General features: G+C 43.7%; 1 protein-coding gene across 1 annotated transcript in view; it reads left to right on the forward strand.

The window, feature by feature from the left end:
* Positions 1–2,603: 2,603 nt before the first annotated feature.
* LOC308619300 (histone-arginine methyltransferase CARM1-like) overlaps positions 2,604–23,292 on the forward strand; it is a gene marked incomplete at its 3' end in the record, with an annotated part of 98,938 nt that continues 78,249 nt past the window's right edge. Inside the window, exons 1-2 of the mRNA XM_081237921.1 lie at positions 2,604–2,693; positions 21,528–21,638. Of these exons, the coding sequence (XP_081094047.1) occupies positions 2,619–2,693; positions 21,528–21,638 (186 nt within the window). The 5' untranslated portion in view covers positions 2,604–2,618. The remainder of the gene's footprint in view (positions 2,694–21,527; positions 21,639–23,292) is intronic.

A 23,292-nucleotide genomic window follows, 5' to 3' on the forward strand; every position in this document is an offset into this window, starting at 1 on the left:
CAAGTTCATTTATCATTTCCCCAAATTTATTGAATTCACATTTTCAACCTGTTACTGGGTGGCTGTTATGTTAGCACTATGTTCTGAAGACTAGAGATAAATAAGGCTTGACACCGTGCCCCCAAACCATGCCCTGAAAGAGTTTGATATATATAGAGAGAGGGACACTTTAAAAATTGATAAATTGGGTAAAATATGAAATAAGATGGTAAACTGAGAGCATGAGATGAGAGCACAGGTTCTGGTCCCTATAGCTACACACATGAAAACTAACTGGAGGCTTTTGAAAAAAATAGAGATGCCTTCTCCCCACTACCAGAGCATTGAATTACTCAGTATAGGTGGAGGGTCCACCATCTACATTAAAAAATTCTTCCTAGGTGATTCTGCTTTGTAGCCAAGTGTTGAGGCCCAGTGTGTTGCAGCAGTTCATTCTGCCTATGGGTGTTGTAGAACACAGCAGTGAAGAAATGCTCATTGAACTGAATCTTGGAGAATGAGTAGGAGTTTCATGTCAAAAGGTAATCCAAACAGAAGAGACGGGGGTTTCAAAGTCAAGAAGCCAGGCCAGGCCCAGGTTGACCTGGGGATGTGTAAGTGCTTCAGCAGCATGGTGGGCACGTAAGGGTGTAGTGCAGGTCTTATGTGTGCAGGAAATGGGGGCGAGGAGGGCACGCACACAGGGGCGGACAGACGTGAGGGACTGGAGCTCATGGTGAATCCAGACTGGGTGGGCATTAGGGATCCCACGTGGGCTGTAGGAGAGAGACCCGGTCACAGCACCAGCAGTGGAGAGGAGAGAGACCCCAGGCAGCGAGGACCGCTGGGCAGGACTTTGAGAGACATTTCTAAGGCAGAAGGCACAGAATTTGACCAGTGTGCATGCTGTGTTATCTGTTAGTAATATCACTTCTGGAATTCTTTGAGCCTTCACTTCTGTATTTTTTTCCTCACACAGTAGAAAGCATTCCCTTGTGTATACTTAGGGAATTATTTTACCAGTTATTTTACCTTTTCTCTATACACTTAGGGAATACTAAATATGAAAAAAAAACTTGTGGCTATAATGATAGAATGAGATTTTATATATATACTCACTTATATACATATATATTTTGTATTCACATATATTTTATTTTTCTTATCATCAACAATCACCTTCCTCAGAGCACATACTGAAAATAAGCCTCTGAACTTTGTTAGCACCGTACCAGGAGAATTCAGTGAGCTCAGACTCTCCCTGTGTTCCATTATGGTCTCAAACTTGACATTTCTGAATGCAAATATGTCTGACAAGTGTAAATAAGGGTGTCACACCTCAGAATAGTACCCATTCCCACCTTGCCGTTCCTTATCATGCGTGTGTTCAGAGGTGAACACGCCGTTTTCATCTTCTAATAGCTTCTCAGTTGGAATTTTGTGAAGAGTGCAGTGGTGAGTGCTGTGGTTTCCAAGATGTAGAAATGGATCTGCTTTCTTCTCCTTGCAGAGTTCAGCGCATTTTCAAATACCTTGAAAAGATGCCGGCATGAGGAAAAGGAATACTCAGTGTTCAGCCAGCGGACAGAAGAGGCGTCTGCCGAACAGTTCTTCCAGGTCAGGGGAGCGGTCCCAGGTGGAGCTGAGTCGTTTCAGAGTGACACACACCTGTGAATATACCTGGGCGAGGCGGTGGGTGGAGAAGAGAGTGCAGCGGTTTTTTTCTTCTGCCGCGCTGTGCGGCATGTGGGATCTTAGTTCCCCGAGCAGGGATCGAACGCATGCTCCCTGCCTTGGAAGCGGGGAGTCTTAACCACTGGACCGCCAGGGAAGTCCCAAGCGTGCGGCGGTTTTTAATGTGTGGTCCTCTGACCAGCAGCAACAGCATCACCTGGATTGGGATCTTGTCTTTGTCACTTAGTGAGTTGTCAGGACTTGGGCAAGTTGCTGTATCTTCCTGAGGCTCAGTTTCCTCAGCTGAGGAGCATATTTCATCTGATTGTTGTGGTGATTTAATTTGATTAGAGGATGTATGTGAAACAGTTAGCATGGTGCCTGGCACATAGAAAACTCTACCAAATGGTGGCCATTACAACGATGATATTTATTACTCACTGTCAGTGCTCGTGGATTCATACATACCACATCACCCAGCCGGCTTGCTTCAGGATCACCACCGTCACTGCCTTCTACCCGACCCCACCCTCTCCTGGGATTTCTATCCAAGGCCCATCTTTCTCTCTAGGCTGATGGGACTCATCAGGGCCATCCCTTTTGGCCCCGGCCCCTTTCTCTCTCACTTACCTCTGTTATTCTTGATCTGTGCTCTCTCAGCCTCTGCTTTGGGAGGGGACCCTGGGCACCAATCTGGTCAAGATCTAGGTCTGAATCCGCCGTACGGATCAAGAGTCAAAGTTCCAAGGTCTCCTTAGAGTTGTGGGCCTCACACATGGGGCCAGTGTGGAGAGGTCCCGGGTGTCTCAGAGCCTCGGCCCCCCGGTGTGTTAGACCAAGCCTGCCTTGACCCAGGTGGCTGTAAGAGCCACGTACCCGTGAAGGTCCTGCCTCATGGCGTGTTTACCCTCCCTGTCCTTCTCTCTCCCTTACAGTTTTATGGCTGCCTTTCCCAGCAGCAGAACATGATGCAAGATTTTGTGAGGACAGCCACTTACCACAGAGCCATCCTCCAGAACCACACTGACTTTAGAGATAAGGTAATGCTGGCAGCAGGTTATTAATCTCAAACCATTTTAAGAAACCTTGTCAAAAACTAGACTGAACATTCAGCTTTGATAGAATTACCCTATGACCCAGAAATTCCACTTCTGACTGTATACCTAACTAACTGAAAGAATTAAAAGCAGGTATTGAGGTAACTATTTGTACGTGAATGTTCATAACAGCACTATTCACAGTAGCCAAAACGTGGGAGCTTTCCAAATGCCCATCAACTGACGAATAGATAAACCAAATGTGGTATATCCATTCGATGGAATATTATGCGTATTGTTTATATTTCTATTATTCATAAAAAGAATGTAACGCTGATGCACGCTGCAATGTGGATGATCCATGAAAACATATGCAGTGAAAGAAGCCAGCTACAAAAGCACACATGATTCCATTTATAGAAAACATCCAGAATAGAAATCCATAGCGAGAAGGCAGACTAGTGGTTCCCAGGGGCTGGGGGAGGGGGACTTGGGGAGTGGCTGTTTAGTGGGTTCAGGCTTGCCTTTTGGGGTGATGAAAATGTCTTGACAGAGGTAATAGTTGCGTAACATAGTAAATGTACCAAAACCTGCTGAATTGTACCCTTTAAAATGGTTGATGGTTAATTTTATGTTACGTGAATTTTACCTCGGTAAAGAAATTAAGTTTTGAGAGCCAGGAACTCAAGAGACTAAATGCAGTATGTTTTGGTGCACAGAACAGGTTAGGAGCTGTATTGCTACATAATGAATAGCCCTTATTGTGTCACTTTACTTCAATTTTTTTTTCATGGACTCCACAAGTGCCTGCATTTATTTCCTTCCCAAAATGGATCTCAATGATGAATGATTGCTAACACTCTATACAAGTGTTGTCCCTTATTTTCCTACCTGTTAAACAGCCAAGGTGTTAAAGGTACTATACAGCTCATCTCAGAAACAGGATCACTGGTCAGTGAATCAGCAGTCATGGGGTCTAGTTTCATATTTTCCCATTAAGTAGCTCTGTGATCTTAGGCAAATACTAGATTTCTCTGGGCCTCACAGTCTCTTCTACTGCCGTAGTAATTGTAGACCCGTGGCCTTTGAGATTTGCAGCATTAATTCCCCAGGAGGAATGTGGTAGAACATTGAAATAAGGATCCCAATCCCTGCATCCACACCCATTTGCAAAGTTGTACAGCTGCTCCTTTCATGAAGAGATAGTTTAGTTTTTTATCCCCTATCTCTGTGCAATCCTTGGGATGTACTTTGATCAACAGAATATGATAGAGGTGACATTGTATGAGTTTCAGAGCCTAGGCCTTCATGAGCCTTGTGGCTTCTGGGCTCACCCTGGTGGAACCGTGAGACCACCATACTGTGAAGAAGCCCTGTCTAGCCTGCTGGAGGTTGGGAGGTCACTTGGAGGAGAAGTGAGGCAGTCCAGTCAATAGCCAGCACCAACTGCCAGACCAATGACTGAGGCCAGCCTGGACCTTCCTGTCCAACCAGCCCTCCAGCTGAATGCAGGAACATGAATGAGTCTAGGCAAGACCAACAGAGAAACTGCCCAACCCTCCCACAGAGTTGGGAGACATAATACATTGGTTCTCGTTCAAGCCACTAAACTGTGTCGTGGTTCATGATGCCGAAATAGTTAATTAAAGTAGAGAGAAGACACATGAAAAAATAGTGATAAATAGGCCCCCAGCTAGAAGTTGATTTGCTCATGGGTTGCTTTCTGCTGTCATGCCCATTCTGCTCTGGAGACGTCAGAGAATTCTTAATTTTGGTTATATTTTTTCAATTCCAGAATTTCCATTTGGCTCTTCCTTATGTCATATATTTCTTGACTGAGACTATTTATTCTTCCCTTGATTTCAGTAGTGTTCATGATTGCTGCTTGGAGCTTTATTATAATAGCTACTTGAAGGTTTTTTCCAGATAATTGTAACATCTGTGTCACTGCTGTGTTTGCTTCAGTTGATTATCTTTTCCCAGGGAATTGATATTTTCCTGAGTCTTCCTATGCCAAGGAATTTTAGGTTGTTTTCCATACATTTTGAATATTATGAGACTCTGGCCTTGTTTAAAGCCTATGGAGAGAGTTAATATTTCTGATTTAGGATGCATTCAACCTGGTTAGGTTCGGACTGCGTGTTCCATGCCACTAGTTGATTTTCCAAGGGCTCTGGTTCCCATGTCATTTCACTTTTCAAAGCCTTAGCAGTGCAGCTGGGCTCTGTTCCATGTGCATGTCACTGGATGGTCAGTCTGGCACCTAGGCAGAGTTCTCAGAGTTTTGATGTGCTAATGATCAGGTCCATGCATGTATAGTTTGAGGGGTGAGTACAGGAATTTATTTTAAAAAATACTTTATAGGGTTTCTTTGCCCAGTTCCTTCCACTCCATGATCTCCCTGATACTTTCTGGTTCCCTGGGACCACTTTTTAGTCTCTGGACAAAAAGCTCACTCTGCCGTGCACGTCTGTGACCTCGCCTAGGTATCGCCAAGCAGAGAGAGGACAAAGAGAGGGGAAAAAAGCAGTGGGGCTTGGCCCCAGTTTTGGGGAACTATGGCACCATTGAAGGCAGAGGGAGTGAAACCCCTGTCTCATAGTTTGGGCTGATGTGATGCTATGACCCCCCACAAGATTTCTGGGGGCTGGAGCATAGAAGAAGGGAGGAAAGAGACGGAAAGGAAAGGAGTGGGGGGGAAGAGGAGGAGAGGGGAGGGGAGAGGAAAAGAAAAAAGAAGAGCAAGGGAAGAACAATTTCCACACTCACTTTGAGCATTCGGAGTTCCCCTTCTCGCAGCTGGAGCCGGAACAGAGGACACCTCCCGCAGCTCTCTTGCCCGCACCCTGATGTCCATTTCTGGTGTGTTGAGTTCAGGCCACAGGTGAGGGTAAGGGGGTATGGATCAGTAGTATTTCAAGTTCTGATCCTCTTTCCCAGTCTCCCTGCTACTATTGACTTTTCAGAGGCTTCAAGTAGCTGCTCCATGCATTCCATCCAGGTTTTATAGCTGTATTCAGTGGGAGAATCAGGGTCAAGTGGGCTTTCTCCTGCTTGCCCAAAACTGGACATTTTCAAAAAGTCAAATATAGGTACTCTGGTGGATGAGGGTGATGGTAAGAGAAAAAGATAAGACCAGAAATGGCCATGCTTCACCACAGGGTCTCATATCTCTTGAGGTACCAGGACCCTTGCTTTGCCAGTGGGGCATTCCTGGTGAACAGTGAGGAAGTAATAAGCATTCCTAATGAGGAGGACCAGGTTATGGTAGGTAGGCAGGTGAGGATGGAGAGGAAAAGCTTGTTTCTTTTGACACCTTACCTGGTGTTCAAGGTTGTGGATAAGCAGTCTTACTGACCTAAGTCTTACAGGTTTCTCATCAATTAAAATAATTCAACTCTCAACTGTTGATTGTTAATACTTTTATTTGGGGAAATTTCTCTCCTTCTGAAATTGCTTAGCTTTTTTTTTTAAGATTTTTTTTTGATGTAGACCAATTTTTTAAAGTCTTTATTGAATTTGTTACAATATTGCTTTTTTTTTTTTTTTTTTAATGTGTTGGTGTTTTGGCCACAAGCCATGTGGGACCTTAGCTCCCCCGAGGGATCGAACCCACACCCCCTACATTGGAAGGCCAAGTCTCAACAACTGGGCCGCCAAGGAAGTCCCAAAATTGCTTAGTTTTAATCTGTAATCTATTTTCTATTTTCTATATTATCTATAATCTGTTTTTAATTCTGGTTATAGCTTCTAAAGACCACTCCCCCAAATTACTTGCGTTTGATGAGTTTTTCACAGAGTTTCATATAGATTTTGTCATTCATCTATAAAAACAAAGGTATTGGACCAGATCATCTCTAAGGTCACTCCCACCTCTAAACTCATTTGATTCTACAGAATACCTTTTTCCTGCCAGCCTGAAATGGGTTTTTCTGCCAATGAAATAAAATAGGCATCCATCTGTTGGGGTTTATGAAGGTGATAATTAATCACATGACTGATAATTAATTATATCCCTTTCCCCCTCTGAGTTCTGAACCAGTTTAGAAATAGACATAGATGTCAGGTAGAAATCACAATATCAGCTTTATTTTTGGTAATGCTATTTGCAGAATGGGGCTTGGGCCTGTATCCACATAAGGCTTCCTCCCCCTTTTTTCCCCCTTAAACTGAACTTTTCCTCTCACTTGTATCCTGAACATGTGGTCTCCCCAGACAAGTCCATAGCCTGCCCAGCAAGCTTCCACCTGGGGGACTCAAGAGCACATGCTTGGGTAGAGGATCGGCAGGCTGGCCCCTTCCAAGTACCAGCACTATGCAAGCTCAGACCATTTTCCAGCATCACCAGTCAGGTAAGTCACTCCTATTAGGAGAAAAAAAGAGGAAGGGGAGATGAACTCTCTTACTTCTAGTACTGCCCCCTCCTGGGAGTAAGTATCTCCTCCCCACTGGAAACTGAAGGAACAAATTGTCCCAGTTTTAATGTCCCAGGAATCCCCTCAGTCCTAGACAGACTAGGACAGTTGGTCACACTAACTCCAAATCTATCAAATCCACCACAAATCCAAAATGTTTAAAAATCCTTTTCTGTTTGCTTCATCATACAGAAGACCCTCCTTGAATGAGCCCTCAGTCCATGGAGGATGCTACCTTTTTACTAAGCTCTTGTGTTCTTTCTCATTGAAATTGATTACCTAAAAGGGCATGGGTTTAGAATGATCGATACCAATGGCTATTATTTATTGAGCAACTCAAGCATCTTATTTATTGAGCAACTCAAGTATCTGCAGGCACCATGCTGAGAGCTTTCCATACAGTTTCTGTCTCAGTTCAGGCTGCTATAACAAAAATACCATAGACTGTGTGTCTTAAACAACAAACACTGATTTCTCATAGTCCAGGATCAATGTGCCTGTAGAGCTGGTGTCTGGTGAAGGCTCATTTCCTGGCTTGTAGACAGCAGCCTTCTCGCTGTATCCTCACATGGCTGAGAGGGAGAGGAAGCAAGCTCTCCTGTTTCTTCTTATAAGGACACTAATCCCATCATGAGGGCTCCACCCTTATGACCTAATTACCTCCCAAAGGCCACATATTCAAATACCATCACATTGGGGATTGGGGTTTCAACATGTGAATTTTGGAGGGCACAAAAATTCAGTCTATAGCAGTTTCCTTTGATCTTCATTACAACTTTATTAGATAAAGACTAATATTTTTGCCATTTTAGAGATGAGAGAACTGAGACCTGGGAATGTTGATAATTTACCTGATTTTATACAACTGATAAATGAGAAAGCCAGAATTTGAACCCAGTTAGCCTTACTTTAGAGCCCATGCACATAACCTCTGAAAGGCACTGCCGTGGGAAGGTTGGTTGAAATTGCCAAGAGAGACTTTTGTTTCTCTGGGCTTAAGGGTGGAGTGAAAACATTGTGGTTACTTAAACATCCCTATGCAGGTATGAGGCAGCATTGCACTGTGGTTATGTGCATGAGTTCTGGAGCCAGAGAGCTGAGTTCAAACTCCAGCTTGGCCACCTGCTGTGCATGTGCCATAGACCTTTATCCTGTGTGCCTTGAGGTCTTGAACAGGTTATCTAACGTTTCTGGGCTTCAATTTCCTTATCTGTGAGCGTAGCAGCTACCTCCTAGAGTCCTTGCAGGATCAAGATGATACAATGCATAGGAAGTGCTTAGTACATACATGGCCTAAAATATCAACTCAGTCCATAATAGCAAGTATTATTATTATTGATGGTCTTGGGGATGGTGTTGTAGTTTCTACTGCTGCAATAATTTTAAATCTTTGAGATCTTGATTTCTTCATTCTGCCTCCTCCATGCAGTTTTAATGAAAATCCTTTCTTGGCCAGAGCACTGCTGGCTGAGAACCCCATTTGGAATCTATCCAGGAAACTGACGGTGCTGGAACCCACCCCCTCCCCCTCCTCAGAGTTTCTGTTAATTGCCATATGGCTATTTTTAGTTTCTTTTGAGTGTGCACTTGGAACAAGCAGGGAAAGTCCATCCTGCTGAGGGTACTGGGATGTGTGAGCCGTAGGGTTTTAATTTGGAAATGTTTTGACACTTCATTTGTCAGGGCACCAGTTGCTGGAAACTTGTGAGAGTAAGCAGGAGCAGGGAGCGTATTATTTTTTTAAAATCAGCATTTTCACTAAAGGAGAGAATTCCCAGTTGCAACAGCTGCTTAGTGCATCCAAAAGTGAGGTTGGCTTAGGCAGAAGGGATTCAGGGATTTGAAAGCTTAAAAGAAAACATAAATAACTACAACAAACATGCAAAGCAACCTGTTCAGACTGTCAGCTGATATTCAGATTTGCAGAGCCTGAGCTTCTGACTCTTCCAGTTTGAGTGTTCTTTGGTGTGGACTTATCATCAGCTTGGTCGAATGTCCTTGAGTCCATCTCTGATCCTGCTCTGAAATTCTCTGACTTTAAAACACTGCTACTACTTTATTTGGTTAACCTGGCACACGAATGAGGCCCAACCTTAATCACTGATGGAATAAAGGCTGTAGCACAGGCCTGCCGGATAGTCGTGCTGGCATGTGTTAAAACAGGTCTTGCTTCCTGAAAAAAATTTTAACCTCTTTAATGAGGTATGAAGCACATACAAAAAGCTGTACATATTTAATGTATACAACTTGATGAGTTTAGGGATAAGTATACACCCATGAAACTATCATCACGATCTAGGCCATAACCATATCCATCACTTCCAAAAGTTTCCTCCTGTCCTCTTTATTTATAATGATAACTATTATTAATTTGTGATAAGAACACTTAACATAAGATCCACTCTCAGCAAATTTTTAAGTAATAAATACAGCATTGTTAACTGGAGGCACTAAGCTGTGAAATAGATGTCTAGGAAGTAAGAATTATTCATCTTTTTTTAAAATAGATTTATTTATTTTGGGCTGCTTTGGGTCTTCATTGCTGCGTGCGGGCTTTCTCTAGTTGCAGCAAACGGGCTACTCTTCGTTGTAGAGTGCGGGCTTCTCATTGCGGTGGCTTCTCTCGTTGCAGAGCACGAGCTCTAGGTGCATGGGCTTCAGTAGTTGTGGCACATGGGCTCAGTAGTTGTGGCTCACAGGCTCTAGAGCGCAGGCTCAGTAGTTGTGGCACACGGGCTTAGTTGCTCCGTGGCATGTGGGATCTTGCCGGACCAGGGCTTGAACCCGTGTTCCCTGCATTGGTAAGCGGATTCTTAACCACTGCGCCATCAGGGAAGTTCAAGAATTATTCATGTTGCATGACTGAAACTTTGTACCCTTTGACTCCTACTTGCCCGTTTCCCTCTCTCCAGCCCCTGGTTACCAGCGATCTACTCTCTGCTTCTAAGAGTTTAACTCTTTTAGATACTTCATATAAGTGAAATCATGCAGTATTTGTCCCTCTGTGTCTGGCTTATTTCACTTGGAATAATGTCCTCCAGCTTCACCCATGTTGTCTGTCACATATGGCAGGATCTCCATTTTTCTAAGGCAGCACGGTATTCCATTGTGTGCGTATGCCACAGTTTCTTTATCTGTTCTTCGAATCCTCCACATCTCGCTGCTGAGTGCTGTTAACCATTGACAGCAGCATCCTCATTTAGAACTGTGGAGGGAAGTGGGAAGAAGGGAAGTAACTCGTGACTCCTGCTAGGTGCTTTGCATATCTTATCTCATTTTAATCCTTGCATGTTAGTCAGGGTTCTTAGCTGCCAGCATCAGAAACCAACTCTGCTAATTTAAGAAAAAAAGAAAAAAGAATTTCCGAAAAGGATATAGGATCATCAGAGAGCTAGGCGTGGAGGCTACAAGGCAAAAAATAATTTCCAGAATCATGCTGCAGAACTGATCTCTGGGAGACATCCATGCAGCCAGACGTGGGCACCGCAACCTGCATAGGCTTCACCCGCTGCTACCCTGGGGTGTTGTCCTTAGAACCTTTCTCTGTTGTGCTGCTGGAACCGGGAGGTGGCCGTGACCGCGCCTGAGTGGATTCTGTGCTGTCCTGCGTCTGCACACTGTCAGCTCCACAGTGCAAAGTGCATCTTAACAGGAGAGCCCCGGTTATGCCTGTGCTTTAGCTTCAGGGATGCTGGAAAAGAGCAGCAGACACCTGTAACTTCCCAAGTGGGAGGCTGGTGCTGCCCCGGAAGTGGGACATTCTCCAAGCATAGGAAGGGGGTTCAGATGCTGAGAGGCACAGAAGAAAGGTAAACGCCCACCACACCACACGACAAAAAAATTCAAGATATATTATTAGCCTGATAGTATAGATAAAGGGACCAGGGATACATAAATTTAACTAACTTGCTTTAAGGTACACGACTACTAAGTGGTAGAGCCATATGCGAACTCACGTCTGCCGGGACTGCACAGTGATTTGGGGAGCAACATAAAGCCATTCTCTATATGTTCTAGGTTGATAATCAAACTGATATTTTATCTATGTGATTTTTGGACCATGTATGGGGGCATGGGGGCAGGATGTGATCTCTAATTCATCTGTATATCTCTGCCTATCTGTGTGTGTGTGTGTGTGTGTGTGTGTATGTGTGTTTCCCTATGGCTTGGACTTTGGAGGCCGTTTTAGTTTCCTAGGGCTGTCATAACAAATTACCACAAACTAGGTAGCTTAGAACAGCAGAATTTTATTCTCTTACAGTTCCAGAGGTCAGAAGTCCAAAATCAGGGTGTCAGCACGCCCATGCTCCCTCTGAAGGCTCCAGGGGAAGATCCTTCCTCGCCTCCTTCTAGCTTCTTGAGGTTGCTGGCAGTCCTTGGTGTTCCTTGACTTGTAGATGCACCACTCCAGTCTCTTCTTTGTCACGTGGCATTCTCCCCATGTGTCTGTGTCTCTATGTAAATTTCTCTCTCCTTGTAATGACTCCAGTCACATTGGATTTAGGGCTCACCCTAATCCAGTATGACGTTATCTTAATTTGCTATATCTGTAAAAACCCTGTTTCCCAATAAGGTCACATTCACAGGTTCTGGGTAGACATGAATTTTGGAGGACACTATTCGACCTAGTACAGAGGCCAAGGTTCACATTAGGTCATATATCACAAAAACTCATATCCCTGGGATAAATCCTCTGTAATACAGGTGAGGAGAAAGAGGTAGAAAATGGATCTTGGTCTTAACTGATCTCTTTGGCCCCTTAAGCTCTAAGGGGGTGTCCACATAGATTTCCTGAATGTGAGTAAAGCAGATGGGGTGTCTGTGCCAGGATTCTCCTGAGCTTGAATAAAATCTGCTCCTGTAAGAGTACTGGAGAAAGATGCCAGAATCAGCAGAGGAAAATGCTTTCATTTGGTATGAAAGCAAAGCGCAGCTTTCAAGGAGAGCCAAGAAGACTGAATAAACAACCATCACAGACTGTCTTTCAGGGTATTTGGGAAAGAGGGAGCTAGGGGCTTTAATGCAGTCGATGGATTTTCTAGTCAAGATATCTGTGCTCCAAGCCTGTCTCTGTACCTTTCAAGATGCTGACATGTGACCTTAATCTTTTTGGGGTTAATTTTGAAATGGGATAAGGACACTTAACACATGGCGGCTATAAGAATTTAGTGAACTGCTCTACCGGAATCTCAGCACAGCATCAGAATTCTGCGGACATACTGGGAAATTTGAATCAGAAATCACTGGCACTTAACTGGGCTTATTAGGGTAAACTAGGTTATGCTGCTGTAACAGTCAACCCCCAGACCTCAGTGGTTTAAACCAATAGAGCTTTATATCGTGCTCATTTAATCCACTATAGGTTAGCTAAGGGCTGTATTTTGTCTCATTCTCACTCAAGAACCCAGGCTGAGGAAGCAGCCTCCACGTGAAACATGACTAGTTCCTGTTGCAGAGAGAAGCGGAGCGTGGCAAAGCACACTCCTGGTTCTTAAATCTTCCACCTGAAAGTGACCCAGGTTAACTTCTGACCACATTACGTGGGCCAAAGCAAGTCACGTGGTCACTCCTAATTCCCAGAGAGCAAGGGATACAATTCTACCATGTGCCCATAAGGAGAACCAGAAATATCTGGTAAGTGGCACTGATGACTATCATACCAGATGCCACTCTTGCGAAATCATTAAAGAAGGGACAGATTGCTAAGGTGAAATTCTCAGTGCCTCAGCTCTGCATGGGAGGGAACTAGGGGAAAAAGAGGTTTGAAAAAAATCAGTATTTTCCTGGTATGGTTTCACTGGCTAACTTACTGTTAACTTCTGCCTGGTGGATTCCCTTCCCGCTAAAGTCAAGGCATTTCAGAAACATCCTAGGGTTGAATTTCTAAACCTTTCCCATTCCTTCTAAGACAGTGCCATGAAGGGCCAGTTTGGAGCAATGACTGACTTTGTTAAAGCCTTATATAGAAGACACTGTGCAACAGTAACTTCTGAAGTAGATGTCTTTGTTTTAATATCTGCTTTCCAGGATAAAAATGTAAGCGGTTAAATAGGATAAAGTCAGTAAAAAGGAGTTAAATTGCTGTACTAGAACCTGGTCTTTTCCAGCACTGAACCAGGAACTGGGCACTGATGAACTTAAGAGCTTGTGCCTCTATCTTCTTTTTGCTTGATTTCCTACATCTGAGGTATTGACACAGTCACTCAACTCCAGAGCGATGGCTTAGGTTTAGAATTTAGAAGTTCAGAAACCCGGAAAAGACAGAATCACAGAAAAATGTCAGTAAACATGTTGAATTCTGTTTCAGTAGCACCCTTTGCTTGGCCTCAGTCCCCTAAATCACACATCAGGCAGCAAAGGCTTGCGTGGTAGTCTTTCCTTAGGGAGGGCGATCTCAGTGGAGCAGGAGGGAGGCAGAGCAGAGGCGGGAGAGCAGGTGGGGGGAGGGTGCTACTGAGCGTGCCACAGCCTGATGAGAGACCGATCACTCGGTGTCCCCGGACAGCTTCAGGGAGGTCATGTGAAGCCACTCTGTCTTCAAACAGTTCATCGGGGGAGAAAAGGAGAACGATTTCTCCATTGGCGGCCATCTCCCACTGGTGGAGCACGCCCCCGCAGGGTGTTAACCCCCTACTCTTCACGGTGCACATGCACGCGCGCCAAGTGGGTACTGTCGTGCCTGCCCCATGCCTCAGCTGCGACAAGAGCACTGCGGTAGGAGGGAAGGGACAAAGTGCATGTGGCGTGAGTAGGTGGGCACTGTTCTGTTGTACCCGTGAGCAATGTGAGGGAACAAGAGAAGCCTCCGCAGCAAACTCCTTCAGCTGTAGCAGCAGCAAGGAAACTCAGCTCCATGTTTCAAAGACCAGTACAAGCAATTCCTAGGGCCACTCTGGCTGGCCAGCAAGGCGAGCGTTCCATTCTGGCGTGCTACAAAACCTGAAGGTGTTATAAACGTCCCCCAAGCCAGGAACCTGGGAGTCAGGCTAGACTTTTTCTTTTCCTTTCCAGTTTCCAAATTCTTTAGCTTCTATTAATCCAGCATTTTTGCAACTCCTTCTCTTCCCCTTTGTCCCACAGCTGATTCTTTGTTCTCATTGTTACTGTATCTTTCCTGGAGGATTGCAAATGTTTTCCAATTAGTTTCCCTACTTGTCCCAGTTAAGATAGCTTTGGCCTCCAGTAGGAGGAAATCCCTACTTAAATTGGCTAAAATGTTGGAGGTAGTGTGATTCTGAGGTGTTTTAATCCAATTGCTCTGAGCATCACATTTCAAATTAACCATGTCCAAGAAAGGAGAAGCATCTTTCTTACGTCTGTCTTAGAAGGGAGAAAACCTTTCCAGTAGCTCCCAGCAGACTTGCCCTCAGGTCTCATTAACAATATTTTATCACACACGCAAGTGTAGTGGCCACTGGCAAGAGAAATGGAGCCACTTACGATTGCCCTGGACCAATCAGGATCCCCGCCCTGGGACTGGGGATGGTTAACCACACAGGAGGATAAATACTCAATAAAGTGAGGTTCTGATAGGAAGTAAGAAGGGACTGATGTTAATTAGGAACCGCCAGTGTCTGCGCTGCACCCTCTGATCTTGTGCCCTCCAATCCACGCCACCACTATGACGCTGCTGAAATACAACTATGAAATAATTCTCTTCCACTGAAAACAGTTCTATGATCCTTCTTGCCTAAGGATTGAGTCCAAGCTCTTAGTGTCGTATACAAGACCATCTACAAGCGAGCCTCAGCGTTTGCTCTTGCCATGTTCATTTCTTAACCGTGCCCCCACTTGTACCTCTAACACACACATCATGCTCCTGAGAAGATGTGCTGCCTCCCAGACATGACTGGCTCTACCATTCTTGGGCGCCTTTGTTCAGACTGCTCTCATCCTGGAGCTCCTGCCCCGCCCTCCATTTAGACGGCACACGTTGATTTACCTCTTGATTTTCACTCCTCGGGTCATCTCAGTGACGTCTCTCCAGAATCCTTGGTAGAGTAGACTCATCCTCCTTCGTAGTTTCACTGGGTCCATTACATAATACTATCCTTGCCACTGTAACACATCATTGTGCTTCTCCCTACTAGACAGTCATGTTATTTTCATCTTTGCATTCCCAGCATCTAGCAGGATTTGTCACAATGGGTAATAGAAGGCACTTTTGATGTCTGATGAACGATTGAGTGCCTGAGGGCTTAGAGCCGAGTGAGCTAGTCTGAGTCTATTGGCAGCATATGAAGGGGGTTAATCGTGGAGAGAGAAGGTAGGAGTGATCAGTATCTTTGTTATTTTCTGTAAGAATATAGTAAAATAGTTGGAGAACTGGTGGAAGGGTGGTTAAAAGATTGGCGAAGGGTTTATCTGTCCTCTGCCAGAAGGCCAGGTGGAATGAAACAAGGGTGCTCATAAGTATTATTTATTCCTTATTTAAATACAGGCACAACCCTTTTGTTGAAAGCAAGTTTCACTGCACAGCAGATGCAGAGTTCTGTCTTATGGGGAGCTATTACAGCAGAATTCTTCTGCCATAGAGAAAGTTCTAATTATCTGAACAAGATTTAAGCCTAAGCTGCAAAGGCCATTGAGGGATGTCTTCTGCAACTCTTGAAGTGATTTGGAATTTTCCTTCTTTGACAAAAGCTAGAGTAAGAGATGTGGTGGACTGCAAAAGGCTGTGTAGTTCTCTCATTCTGTTTCTGCTTGGCAGCTGTTCAGTCACCCTGTTGGTCAACAATCTGGATGTTGGAATAGTTGGGCGCTGTCTGTGGGGCAGGGAGCCCATGGTAGGTGACTGTGATGATAAAGTACATGACAGTGCAAGAGCACGGGGTACTTGTAACTTGGGGTGATTCAGTAGAGATATCTACAGATGTAACAAAATAATGGCTGGAAGAAGCAGCAGTGGCTGTGGAAGTGCCAGGTGGGTAGGACACAATTTCGGAGTTTAAGGCATACAAAAATGACAGTTGGGGTATTGCAATTCAGAGCAGCCATTGATATGCTCAAGCAAATAAAGAAAGAATGAATAAATAATAAGTGGCATAACTGGAAGAATTGACTGTGGGATAATCAGGACCTCAGTATTGGAAGACAGTTATAAAACTGTAGGGTGAAAAGAAGGCTAAATGGGACAAATACAGCTGTAGCCTGAACAACACAGAAAATAGAACTGAAAAGGAAGGGAGTGGCTAAGAGCATAGGGTTTCAACTAGGTACATTTGTTTTTATCTCATCTCTGCCATTTATTAAGCGTAAGACTTCAACTCCATCTGATTCTCAGTCTCTTTATCTGCAACCTGGAGAAAATAATGGTACCCACGTTAGATAGTTGTCATCACGAGTAAAAAAGGTAAAAGTACTAAGCAAGCAGAGTACATACTAAGTATAAAAATAATGGTACATATTTATTTTTACTTTATTATTCAAGGGTAGTTTTGTTTCATGTTTTTTTAAGGACCTGGATGTTGTTCTTTTGTTAATTTTAACCTAGTGAATCCAAATAAATAGCTTTGAACCCTCTTGGGGTTTTTAAGACCTGTTCAAACATTTTGCAGGATTTCTTTGCCTAGGAAACCATAGGAGCATGTAATTAAGATCATCTGTATAAGCAAAATGACCTTATATTTTTAATATTTTAAAAACTTTATTTAGGAAGAGATATGGGAACATATGTATATGTATAACTTATTCACTTTGTTATAAAGCAGAAACTAACACACCATTGTAAAGCAATTATACTCCAATAAAGATGTAAAAAAAACACTTTATTTACAAATATCTTCACAGAACTTTTGGCCACTGTCACATGGGCCAATTGTTGACTTTTCCCCATTAGTCCTGACAAGAATTTCATACCATTTTCTGGTGCTGCCCCATATAAGCCCTGAATTAGCCATTTGTATAGTTACTGCCTGTGTATCCAGGGGAAGCTGAGGATGCATTCTCTCTCTAGAGGAACATTGTATACCAGAGCTAACTGGATTGTAATGTAACGACAGTATGGCAGTGTCCAAAGAAAGTCATCCTTTGAAGGATGCTTAAGATCGCCAGATTGAAGAGGATGTGTTACGCTGGTAGAAGGTTCTTTCTTAGGGAGGTAACAGATTCACGCTGTATCTTTTGGATCGTGAATCTGTTCCCTATCTGTGGCAGTGAGACACATTTTTATTATTCAGTTTGTTTAACAAAGACTTAGTGAGTGTTTTTACTATGTGCCAGACCCCATGCTATATCAGGGATTCAGTAGTGACCAAGAAGCAGATAGAGGTCTCTCCTTTAATGAAGCTTACAGTCCAGGGGAGGGAGCAGAAATTAATCAAATAATCCCTCTTTGAATGAAAAATTATAACTGTGATGAATGTTATGAAGGAAGGGTTTGAGTAGGTGATGATAAGAAAGTGTAGAGCTGGAAGACTTGACTTAGCCCGGGAGGGGAGCAAAGGCTAAGGAAGTCTTCCCCGAGGGAGAGCTGTTTGAGATCTGAAGGATAAGTTGGTGTATCAGCCAGGGTTCCTGCAGGAGAGGCAAGGCACACCCGACAAGGTGTTTTAGAAGAGTTAAATAACAGGACCATTCACAATGACGTGGGCAGAGTAAAGGGAACCAACACGGTACGGTGAAGCGCCCTGGCACTACCAAGAGTGGGGACCTGTTATCACCCCTTGGCCTAAAGGGGGAGGGGGAAGGGGAGGTTATTGGAAACCTGAGAGACTAGTCATGGTGATAAGAGATGGAAGCCCAGCAAGAGCTGTGGCTTTTGGTAGAGGGGACCCAGCCAATCCATGGAGACCCGGGAGGGAGGAAGCCAGGAGAATAAGTCTTCTGACCTCACTGTCCTCACTCCCTCTGACCTCCTGTTGTCTCTTCCCTTGGGTGATCCCAACCAGAGTCCAATAGCATGGAGCCATTGGAAGGGTTTAGAGTGTGGTGTGGTCAGATTTACATCTCTTCACAGTCCACCCTTTCCTCCCATCTTTTGCTGCACAGAAAGGTGGCCATGGTGCTACAGACGGCTGAGCACTGGGTTCTCATCCAGCTCTGCCCTTTACCAGTAGTGTTACCTTGGGCTGGAAACAGTCTCTCCAAGCCTGTTTCCTTCTCAGTACAATGGGGACCTAACTATGTACTCTCCATCCCAGCGGGGCATGAGGATCAAATAGATGGTGTCTGGGGAACGTCCTTTGGAAACTGGAAACTGCTTTACATGTGGAAGGGGATTTTATGACTCTCTTTTGCCTCTGTCTGAGGTGAGATACTTTTCCCTAGAATAAGAAAGTATAACTTAATGTCTGCCAAGGTCCTCAAACATACCCAGTTCTGTGACGGCCTGCCAGTGGTGGAATAAAAAATGGGCTCCATATAATCTGTGAGGACAAGAAAACGTGATTAGAGGCAGCTCCAAGGCTTCCTGAGGTGCCAGATAAGACGGTGTAACAGAATTATCTGTGTTAATGTCCTGTCTTCTCCTAGTCTGGGAAACCCCAGCTGGAAAGGGCTGAAGGAGTGTATTTCCATTAGAGCCTAAATACTTGCTTGGACTTGTTTGTTTTTCACCAGAGAATGAATTCTCAGCCTCCCTCAGCTTTGTTTCCAACGTTTCATGGCTTACGTAGACGGGGCAGAATGTCCCTCCCTCTCCTCTCCCTCTCCTACAGGCCCCAGACTGAAAATTCACTTGTTAACTTTTTAAATATACACACAAGCGGGAAACAGATGGCATTATCTGGATATTGCTAGCAAAAGATCAGATTCTTTTTCAAGGGCTATGCTCTGTTTTTTTTTTTTTTCGGTAGGCGGGCCTCTCACTGTTGTGGCCTCTCCCGTTGCGGAGCACAGGCTCCGGACGCACAGGCTCAGCGGCCATGGCTCACGGGCCCAGCCGCTCCGCGGCATGTGGGATCCTCCCAGACCGGGGCACGAACCCGTGTCCCCTGCATCGGCAGGCGGACTCTCAACCACTGCGCCACCAGGGAAGCCCTATGCTCTGTTTTGAAATAGCCAAATGAATAAGGTTGTTTTTGCTTGAAATTAGTTATTGAAATAAGGTATTTGGACAACAGTTTATAATTTTTCAACTCTTCTCTAGGTAGGGTCTGGGCCTGTCAATGCATCTTCCTACCAAAAGGCCTAATTTGGCAGAAAGCTGAACCGTATCAGGCTCCCTCCCATCTCTGAATTTTTCTCTCTCTCCCCGTTCCCTCTGTCTGCTGTCTCTCTCCCAGTGGTAAAATATTTCTTTGGTTTTTAGTCTGAAGGATCAAGAGAACTGAAAAACACTGCTCTAAGATGTGCTTCATGACACCCTAATAAAAGAGACAAAGTGTTCCCTTCACACATTTCTAGGACACCTGTCACCAGAGCAAGCAGGTGCAATTTCTATTGTATCTTAATTTTGTATCCATATTTTGGACTGAGCATAGTATCTAAGGTACTATATTTTTTAATTAATTAATTTATTTATTTTTGGCTGCGTTGGGTCTTCGTTGCTCTGCACGGGCTTTCTCCAGTTGCGGCGAGCGGGGACTTCTCTTGTTGTGGAGCACGGCCTCTAGGCGTGTGGGCTTCAGTAGTTGTGGCACGCAGGCTCAGCAGTTGCGGCTCGCAAGCTCTAGAGCACAGGCTCAATAGTTGTGGCACACGGGCTCAGCCGCTCTGCGGAATGTGGGATCCTCCTGGACCAGGGCTTGAACTCATGTCCCCTGCATTGGCAGGCGGATTCTTAACCACTGCGCCACCAGGGAAGTCCTATTATATTTTTAATTGAAGAAGGCTCTGGAAAGGTTCTTCTGGGTGTGGTGCATCTTTTTTAGGGGGCCATGGATTGCACTCTCCAACCTACAGCGTCCTCTCTCTAGACAGCAGTAATGGGTGTTCTTGCAATAAACCAGGACCATGTGAAGATGAAGTATTTCCTAGGCAGTATGAGGAGAAATGAATACTGGTATTTCTAAAAGTATAGACAGCCTGACAGCAAATTCCAGAGACTGGGTGACATTTTAAATTAGTAATGCTCCTAATTATCCAAACCCTAGGAGACCATATAGAATACAGCCACAGCTCTAGGATTAATGTAAGTGAGCACCGTGAATCCATTCCTAACAGCATGTTCTCTTAGAATAATGGCACCATATCTGTGTCAGCACAGTGTGATACTGCAGTTAAAACACAGATACACACATGCACAACCTCTGATATTTCCTATTTTTTGGAAAAATTTTCCTACTATCAAAGTAAAGAAAAAAACTATTATAAATTTTCCTGAAAAAAGTAATACTTTATTTCCTTGTCATTCATTGCCTATTGGTATTGCTGGGTTAAAATATCAGATTTATAAAAGTGAAATTATATAATCAACGTGTGATTTTATAGAACATGAGCTTGGAAGGCAGAAGTGCCCAGATTCAACTCCTGGCTCCCCTACTTACTGCTAGGTGAACTTGGGCTCATTCAATGTCTCTGATTTTCAGTTTGTCATCTCACAAGTGGCCATAATAATGCTATCTATTCATACATTTATTGTGAGGATTTAGAGCCAAGTGAAATGCCTTGCTCAAAGCTAGTGTTAAAAGATGCTAAGAATAAAAGTCACTGATGAGACAGAAATACAGGAACCTGAGATTTCAGCGATCAGACTGAGCTTCAGACCTCAGCTTCAGCTGTGCATGGGGCCAGGGGCCCAATCCATACTGTCCTCCTCTTCCTCGCAGCATGCAGGTCCAAATGTTGGTTGGTCCCTTTGTGCCAGTGAATGGTGGTCTTCTTGCTTTAAGTCCTAGGTCTGAACACAGAGAATAGAAGTTTCTGTAAATTCTGTGTGTCCACTGTCTTAATACCCTCCTACCCTCCATATAAACCTCCCCAGCTTTTTGGAGGAGGCCTAAAAAAAAAAGCACATATCTCACTTTTGGATTTTTAAAGACTGTCTTCAGTTTTTCCTGAATATATATACACACACATATAAAAATACATATAATATGCATATACATATGTATATATGTATATAATGCTAAAAATTATTTGAGACAGTTTTCATTTTGTTCATGCTGACAGGCAGGGTAAGCAGATTCATTCATGACCCACTACTTTTCTTGGCCCTAAACATCCTAAAAGTAAACCATGTTACAAAGAAACTGTAGTAATAATAACAATAATTTGAAAAACACCAGTTATACACTAAGTGCTTTGTATACACTTCATACTAATCCCCACAGTAGACCTTAAAAGATGGGTATTATTAACCCCATTTAACATAGGAGAAAAAGAAGTCTCACAGGGATTCATAACTTGGCCAAGGTAAGACCACTTGTAAAAATCAAAGCTAGTACTTTGTCTGATCACAATGCTCAAAGGTGGCATGATGCCAACAGCTAAGCTCTGGTTTGTGTTTTCACCCCTTTTTTGTCTTTTCCTTTCCTTCCAGGTTGTTCTGGATGTTGGTTGTGGATCAGGAATACTGTCATTTTTTGCTGTACAGGCCGGAGCTCGGAGAGTCTATGCAGTTGAGGCCAGTTCAGTAGCACAATATGCTGAGGTAAGTGGTTGTATTTTTACAGCCGTTACGAACTAGGTCTTCAGTAAACTTCAGGGGACTAAGTGATGGACCTTCCACGTAGGTCATTTTAGAAGAATTTTTGTTTTACCAGTCTGATTTTTTTTTTTCCTGTTGAGATGTTACTGCTGAAAGAGCTCGCCTTCACTGTAGTAATTGATATGAAAACAATTATTTTAAAAATTTCATGATACTAAAATTATAACAAAACTTTCTTGGGCCTGGGGGAGATGAATGCTCTCTTATCTTTAATGACCTACTGAGGTGAGGAGTCAGACATCCCTGGAGCTAGGTTTATTTTTTTTCTTAAATGCTGTACTGACAATAACTGCACCACTCACTTTAAATTTCAATTTTGGTTTAAGGGACTGTTGCTACATGGTTGTAGTTGGAGCATGGACAGATGTCTGTGCTTCTTTTTCAGATTTCAGGTTCTGATTGGAAGACAGGGAGATGCTTTCTTTTAAATATGGTACTCCATTATCATTATAAAATGTGTACAAATATTGGAGAATAAGTCAGAGTCAAGAGTCAAGTAATAATAGCTTTCAGTAATATTGGGATGTAATAACAACCCAGTCAAGCTGTAGAGCTGGATGTGTGTGTGCACGCGCATGCACAGGGTAATGTGCTTGTCATTCACACCTGGAGGAGGCCTGCATTTAAATGAGGGATAGAATGGCAGATAGAGAGGGAAGCTTGGCTGCTGCTTCTGAGGAGCATCCTGAAACTTTCCTCCGACCTGGGACAAGTGCTAGCTCTGAGCGATGGTTGGGTTTGGATAGAATGACCCAGAATCGGTCAGAGACCAGTAGACAGAATGGCATGTTCGGAAGGAAAGACTGCCAGGGCCTGATGGCTGGCGTGTTGTTACACTCTCTTCTTCCAACAAGTCTTGGATAAAATATTTTTGGTCATTTGCTTACATACCAATTCTTAAGAGTCATATTTATTAACTATTAGGTGCACACAAAAGAATATTTGTAAAATGTGTACATTTTAATATTTGTAAAATGTGTACATTTGTAAAATGTGTCAAGAATAACAATACAATGAATGTGTGTCCACTACGTCTTTTTTTTTTTTTTTTGGCCACGCCACATGGCTTGCGGGATCTTAGTTCCCTCACCAGGGATCAGACCCATGTCCCCTGCAGTGGAAATGTGGAGTCTTAACCACTGGACAGCCAGGGAAGTCCCAGCTATGTCTTTTTAAGAGATAGGCCATTAGCATTTCCATTAAAGGTTCATGTGTCTTGTCCTGATCACTTCTCTTTTCTACCCTAAATAGAGGTAACCACTATCTTGAAATTTTGTTAATCACGTTCTCTCTGTTCTTTATAGTTTTATCGCATATGTTTCTGTCCCTAAAAACATCCTGTCCCCAAAAATATCCTTTATGAACTTTCTATAAATGGAATCATAATGTATGTATCCTATAATTTGCTTTTTTCACCCAGCATGATGCTCCTGAGGGTCATTTTGTTGATGCATACAGCCATTGTTTATTCCTCTTCAATGCTGGATAGTGTTCCGTTATATGAAACGCTCAGTGCACTGAGCTGTTGACGGACTTCGGATGGCTTCCATTATCAAAGTATTTTTATTAATATTCTTATACACACTCCCCACTGCAT

The sequence above is a fragment of the Mesoplodon bidens genome, assembly GCF_964165515.1.
Source record: "Mesoplodon bidens genome assembly, chromosome: 6".
Classification (NCBI taxonomy): Eukaryota; Metazoa; Chordata; class Mammalia; order Artiodactyla; family Ziphiidae; genus Mesoplodon; species Mesoplodon bidens.